Source organism: Coregonus clupeaformis, unplaced genomic scaffold (assembly GCF_020615455.1).
Source record: "Coregonus clupeaformis isolate EN_2021a unplaced genomic scaffold, ASM2061545v1 scaf0644, whole genome shotgun sequence".
Taxonomy (NCBI): Eukaryota; Metazoa; Chordata; class Actinopteri; order Salmoniformes; family Salmonidae; genus Coregonus; species Coregonus clupeaformis.
The window spans coordinates 262501-270000 of NW_025534099.1; the positions used below are offsets into that span (position 1 = coordinate 262501).

Sequence of the window (7500 nt, forward strand, 5' to 3'; positions counted from 1 at the left end):
ACCCCCTGCAACACACACTGCAGGAGAGAGAGGTTACACACTACACACCCTGCAACACACACTGCAGGAGAGAGAGGTTACACTACACACCCCCTGCAACACACACTGCAGGAGAGAGAGGTTACACACTACACACCCTGCAACACACACTGCAGGAGAGAGAGGTTACACACTACACACCCTGCAACACACACTACAGGAGAGAGAGGTTACACTACACACACCCTGCAACACACACTGCAGGAGAGAGAGGTTACACTACACACCCTGCAACACACACTGCAGGAGAGAGAGGTTACACTACACACACCCTGCAACACACACTGCAGGAGAGAGAGGTTACACTACACACACCCTGCAACACACACTGCAGGAGAGAGAGGTTACACTACACACCCTGCAACACACACTGCAGGAGAGAGAGGTTACACTACACACCCTGCAACACACACTGCAGGAGAGAGAGGTTACACTACACACACCCTGCAACACACACTGCAGGAGAGAGAGGTTACACTACACACACCCTGCAACACACACTGCAGGAGAGAGAGGTTACACTACACACACCCTGCAACACACACTGCAGGAGAGAGAGGTTACACTACACACCCTGCAACACACACTGCAGGAGAGAGAGGTTACACACTACACACCCTGCAACACACACTGCAGGAGAGAGAGGTTGACACTACACACACCCTGCAACACACACTGCAGGAGAGAGAGGTTACACTACACACACCCTGCAACACACACTGCAGGAGAGAGAGGTTACACTACACACCCTGCAACACACACTGCAGGAGAGAGAGGTTACACTACACACACCCTGCAACACACACTGCAGGAGAGAGAGGTTACACACTACACACCCTGCAACACACACTGCAGGAGAGAGAGGTTACACACTACACACCCTGCAACACACACTGCAGGAGAGAGAGGTTACACTACACACACCCTGCAACACACACACACACACACACACACACACACTGCAACTCACACTACAAGAGAAATACAGGTTATGTGTGTGTGTGTGTGTGTGTATGTATGTGTGTGTGTATGTATGTGTGTGTGTGTATGTATGTGTGTGTCTGTGTCTGTGTGTGTGTGTGTCTGTGTGTGTCTGTGTGTGTCTGTGCAGTGTGCGTGTGCGTGTGCGTGTGTGTGTGCGTGCGTGTGTGTGTGTGTGTGTGTGTGTGTGTGTGTGTGTGTGTGTGTGCAGTGGGCGTGTGCGTGTCATCTGTGTGCGTGTGCGTCTGTGTGTGTGTGTGTGTGCGTGTGCGTGTGCGCGTGTGCGTGTGTGCGTGTGTGTGTGTGTGTGTGTGCATCTGTGTGTGTGTGTGTGTTTACTTCATCCAGGTCTTCACAGACAGAGCCGTTTCCATGGTAACCCAGTGGACAGGACCCACATTCCCATGAGCCATCAGTCCCAGGGTGACAGGAGACCCCAGGGAAGCAGGGCCTAGAAAGACAGCTGTCTGCACACACACACACACACACGTACGCACACACACACACACACACACACACACACACGCACACACACACACACACACACACACACACGCACGCACACACACACACACACACACACACACACACACACACACACACACACACGCACGCACACACACACACACGCACACACACACACACACACTAATTGACATCATTTGAGTCAATTGGAGGTGTACCTGTGGATGTATTTCAAGGCCTACCTTCAAACTCAGTGCCTCTTTGCTTGACATCATGGGAAAATCAAAATAAATCGGCCAAGACCTCAGAGAAAAAATGTGTAGACCTCCACAAGTCTGGTTCATCCTTGGGAGCAATTTCCAAACGCCTGAAGGTACCACGTTCATCTGTACAAACAATAGTATGCAAGTATAAACACCATGGGACCACGCAGCCATCATACCGCTCTGAAAGGAGACGCGTTTCTGTCTCCTAGAGATGAACGTACTTTGGTGCAAACAATCCCAGAACAACAGCAAAGGACCTTGTGAAGATGCTGGAGGAAACAGGTACAAAAGTATCTATATCCACAGTAAAACGAGTCCTATATCGACATAACCTGAAAGGCCGCTCAGCAAGGAAGAAGCCACTGCTCCAAAACCGCCATAAAAAAGCCAGACTACGATTTGCAACTGCACATGGGGACAAAGATCGTACTTTTTTTGAGAAATGTCCTCTGGTCTGATGAAACAAAAATAGAACTGTTTGGCCATAATGACCATCGTTATGTTTGGAGGAAAAAGGGGAACGCTTGCAAGAACACCATCCAAACCGTGAAGCACGGGGGTGGCAGCATCATGCTGTGGGGGTGCTTTGCTGCAGGAGGGACTGGTGCACTTCACAAAATAGATGACATCATGAGGAAGGAAAATTATATGGATATATTGAAGCAACATCTCAAGACATCAGTCAGGAAGTTAAAGCTTGGTCGCAAATGGGTCTTCCAAATGGACAAAACGGCTTAAGGACAACAAAGTCAAGGTATTGGAGTGGCCATCACAAAGCCCTGACCTCAATCCTATAGAAAATGTGTGACCAGAACTGAAAAAGCGTGTGCGAGCAAGGAGGCCTACAAACCTGACTCAGTTACACCAGCTCTGTCAGGAGGAATGGGCCAAAATTCACCCAACTTATTGTGGGAAGCTTGTGGAAGGCTACCCGAAACATTTGACCCAAGTTAAACAATTTAAAGGCAATGCTACCAAATACTAATTGAGTGTATGTAAACTTCTGACCCACCGGGAATGTAATGAAAGAAATAAAAGCTGAAATAAATCATTCTCTCTACTATTATTCTGACATTTTACATTCTTAAAATAAAGTGGTGATCCTAACTGACCTAAGACAGGGAATTTTTACTAGGATTAAATGTCAGGAATTGTGAAAAACTGATTTAACTGTATGTGGCTAAGGTGTATGTAAATTTCCGACTTCAACTGTATATGGGAGTAGTTTAGTGCCAAAAAAAAGAGGTTAAATATGCATACAAATCTAATAAAAATCCTGATCGTTCTTACATCTCTCAGATAACGGGTTAGGGTTAGGGTTAGGGTTAGGGTTAGGGTTAGGGTTCTGATATCTCCCAGATAACGGACAGACACCTTGAAACAAACTTTTTTCTGATGGATTTTTTTACTACATGTTCTTTCCATGTATTAATCTGTTATCCAATACGTTTCTATTGGCTAATAGTAGAAAGGCCAAAATCAAATACTTCTTTACAATACAAATTGTTTATGTACTGTATACCTAAAGGGGTCCTAAAATTCCAAATCAATAGCTAAATGATCCATAGTTTACAACCCCACTGTTTGATATCCTTGATCTATCAGAAACCAACACGATGGTTTGGGGAGAAGGACAGACCCTGGTGGGCTCATTAATCAGCTGGTGTAAAGCAACAGATCACTAAAACACGATGGTTTGGGGAGAAGGACAGACCCTGGTGGGCTCATTAATCAGCTGGTGTAAAGCAACAGATCACTAAAACACGATGGTTTGGGGAGAAGGACAGACCCTGGTGGGCTCATTAATCAGCTGGTGTAAAGCAAACAGATCACTAAAACACGATGGTTTGGGGAGAAGGACAGACCCTGGTGGGCTCATTAATCAGCTGGTGTAAAACAACAGATTACTAAAACATCTTCAGCTTTAAAAGAAGCATTGTCCTTGTGGAACATGTCTATATGTGGTCCTCTGTAGCTCAGCTGGTAGAGCACGGCGCTTGTAACGCCAAGGTAGTGGGGTCGAACCCCGGGACCACCCATATACAAAAAAAATATGTATGCACGCATGACTGTAAGTCGCTTTGGATAAAAGCGTCTGCTAAATGGCATATTATTATATTATTATTATTATATTAAAATCACCAGCAACAACAACCTTCATTTACTACCTCTGCTTGACTGTTTCTGGTAACATATGGATTCCCATGCTACTATATAAACTAGGCTGTGTTGGGGGTTAGAGCTGTGTATACAGTGGGGAAAAAAAGTATTTAGTCAGCCACCAATTGTGCAAGTTCTCCCACTTAAAAAGATGAGAGAGGCCTGTAATTTTCATCATAGGTACACGTCAACTATGACAGACAAAATGAGGAAAAAAATTCCAGAAAATCACATTGTAGGAATTCTAATGAATTTATTTGCAAATTATGGTGGAAAATAAGTATTTGGTCAATAACAAAAGTTTCTCAATACTTTGTTATATACCCTTTGTTGGCAATGACACAGGTCAAACGTTTTCTGTAAGTCTTCACAAGGTTTTCACACACTGTTGCTGGTATTTTGGCCCATTCCTCCATGCAGATCTCCTCTAGAGCAGTGATGTTTTGGGGCTGTCGCTGGGCAACACAGACTTTCAACTCCCTCCAAAGATTTTCTATGGGGTTGAGATCTGGAGACTGGCTAGGCCACTCCAGGACCTTGAAATGCTTCTTACGAAGCCACTCCGTCGTTGCCCGGGCGGTGTGTTTGGGATCATTGTCATGCTGAAAGACCCAGCCACGATTCATCTTCAATGCCCTTGCTGATGGAAGGAGGTTTTCACTCAAAATCTCACGATACATGGCCCCATTCATTCTTTCCTTTACACGGATCAGTCATCCTGGTCCCTTTGCAGAAAAACAGCCCCAAAGCATGATGTTTCCACCCCCATGCTTCACAGTAGGTATGGTGTTCTTTGGATGCAACTCAGCATTCTTTGTCCTCCAAACACGACGAGTTGAGTTTTTACCAAAAAGTTCTATTTTGGTTTCATCTGACCATATGACATTCTCCCAATCCTCTTCTGGATCATCCAAATGCACTCTAGCAAACTTCAGACAGGCCTGGACATGTACTGGCTTAAGCAGGGGGATACGTCTGGCACTGCAGGATTTGAGTCCCTGGTGGCGTAGTGTGTTACTGATGGTAGGCTTTGTTACTTTGGTCCCAGCTCTCTGCAGGTAATTCACTAGGTCCCCCCGTGTGGTTCTGGGATTTTTGCTCACCGTTCTTGTGATCATTTTGACCCCACAGGGTGAGATCGAGGGAGATTATCAGTGGTCTTGTATGTCTTCCATTTCCTAATAATTGCTCCCACAGTTGATTTCTTCAAACCAAGCTGCTTACCTATTGCAGATTCAGTCTTCCCAGCCTGGTGCAGGTCTACAATGTTGTTTCTGGTGTCCTTTGACAGCTCTTTGGTCTTGGCCATAGTGGAGTTTGGAGTGTGACTGTTTGAGGTTGTGGACAGGTGTCTTTTATACTGATAACAAGTTCAAACAGGTGCCATTAATACAGGTAACGAGTGGAGGACAGAGGAGCCTCATAAAGAAGAAGTTACAGGTCTGTGAGAGCCAGAAATCTTGCTTGTTTGTAGGTGACCAAATACTTATTTTCCACCATAATTTGCAAATAAATTCATAAAAAATCCTACAATGTGATTTTCTGGAGAAAAGAATTCTCAATTTGTCTGTCATAGTTGACGTGTACCTATGATGAAAATTACAGGCCTCTCTCATCTTTTTAAGTGTGAGAACTTGCACAATTGGTGGCTGACTAAATACTTTTTTTCCCCACTGTATGTGTGTGTGTGTTACCTATAGGACAGGGCTGTGTATTGCAGGCTGCGTAGTCGGCCGTCTCTCCCACACACTTCCTGCCTCCATGCCGGGGGGCGGGGTTAGAACACTCCCGCTGACGAATCATCAGCCCACTGCCACACGACACACTACATGGTAACCAGGAAGACCATGGTCCCCAGATCCCGACAACTATAATCACAAAGACAGTGTATCAGTCATTCCAACATCACCAATACCAGTCATGTGGTTGGTTTGTTTGTTTGTGTACTCACTTGGACAGGGTGTAGTGTCACAGGGATGCGTCTCTGTGGTGTTGCCACGGCAGCCGCTGTCCCCGTGTTGAGAGAGGGGGAAGTTGCAGAGTCTAACACGCATGACGAGACCTGAACCACACGACACAGAACATGCAGACCACGGAGACCACAGGCCCCAGCCGCTGTTCACATGCACTACACACACACGCACACATACGCACACGCACACGCACACACACAGTTTTATTAACAGGAATTCATTGCTCAAACACTACACCCAAATCTGAGCATTCCATTCTGCCACCTCTGGTCTCTTGGCCCTCCAACCCATATGGGGGGGGTGGGGGGCAGCTTCCCCTCAGCCAGGTCAAAGCTCTTCTCTGTCCTGGCACCCCAATGGTGCAGCCAGGTCAAAGCTCTTCTCTGTCCTGGCACCCCAATGGTGCAGCCAGGTCAAAGCTCTTCTCTGTCCTGGCACCCCAATGGTGCAGCCAGGTCAAAGCTCTTCTCTGTCCTGGCACCCCAATGGTGCAGCCAGGTCAAAGCTCTTCTCTGTCCTGGCACCCCAATGGTGCAGCCAGGTCAAAGATATTCTCTGTCCTGGCACCCCAATGGTGCAAACAGGTAAAAGCTCTTCTCTGTCCTAGCACCCCAATGGTGCAGCCAGGTCAAAGCTCTTCTCTGTCCTGGCACCCCAATGGTGCAGCCAGGTCAAAGCTCTTCTCTGTCCTGGCACGCCAATGGTGCAGCCAGGTCAAAGCTCTTCTCTGTCCTGGCACCCCAATGGTGCAGCCAGGTCCAAGCTCTTCTCTGTCCTGGCACCCCAATGGTGGAATGAGCTTCAAAGCTCTTCTCTGTCCTGGCACCCCAATGGTGCAGCCAGGTCAAAGATTTTCTCTGTCCTGGCACCCCAATGGTGCAGCCAGGTCAAAGCTCTTCTCTGTCCTGGCACCCCAATGGTGCAGCCAGGTAAAAGTTATTCTCTGTCCTGGCACCCCAATGGTGGAATGAGCTTCAAAGCTCTTCTCTGTCCTGGCACCCCAATGGTGCAGCCAGGTCAAAGATCTTCTCTGTCCTGGCACCCCAATGGTGCAAACAGGTAAAAGCTCTTCTCTGTCCTGGCACCTCAATGGTGCAGCCAGGTCAAAGCTCTTCTCTGTCCTGGCACCCCAATGGTGCAGCCAGGTCAAAGCTCTTCTCTGTCCTGGCACCCCAATGGTGCAGCCAGGTCAAAAGCTCTTCTCTGTCCTGGCACCCCAATGGTGCAGCCAGGTCAAAGCTCTTCTCTGTCCTGGCACCCCAATGGTGCAGCCAGGTCAAAGCTCTTCTCTGTCCTGGCACCCCAATGGTGCAGCCAGGTCAAAGCTCTTCTCTGTCCTGGCACCCCAATGGTGCAGCCAGGTCAAAGCTCTTCTCTGTCCTGGCACCCCAATGGTGCAGCCAGGTCCAAGCTTTTCTCTGTCCTGGCACCCCAATGGTGGAATGAGCTTCACCCTAAAGTCAGGAGAGCGGAGTCCCGGCCCACCTTCCGAAAATGTCTGAAACCCTACATCTTAAAAAATAATCTTAAATAAATCCAACGGCGGAGCTAGCCATAATGTGTATTACAGTAACTAGTTGAACTAGAGGAACTAGTTGTATTACAGGAGCTAGTTG

The 7500-nt window shown here is 47.5% G+C and overlaps 1 protein-coding gene across 1 annotated transcript in view; it reads right to left on the minus strand.

Moving 5' to 3' along the window:
• Window positions 1-7500, minus strand: part of LOC121553556 (thrombospondin-2-like) — a 41040-nt gene that overhangs the window by 32894 nt on the left and 646 nt on the right. Inside the window, exons 2-4 of the mRNA XM_045216235.1 lie at window positions 5863-6039; window positions 5606-5779; window positions 1360-1487 (exon numbers count right to left, since the gene is read on the minus strand). Coding sequence (XP_045072170.1) covers window positions 1360-1487; window positions 5606-5779; window positions 5863-6039 — 479 coding nt within the window. The remainder of the gene's footprint in view (window positions 1-1359; window positions 1488-5605; window positions 5780-5862; window positions 6040-7500) is intronic.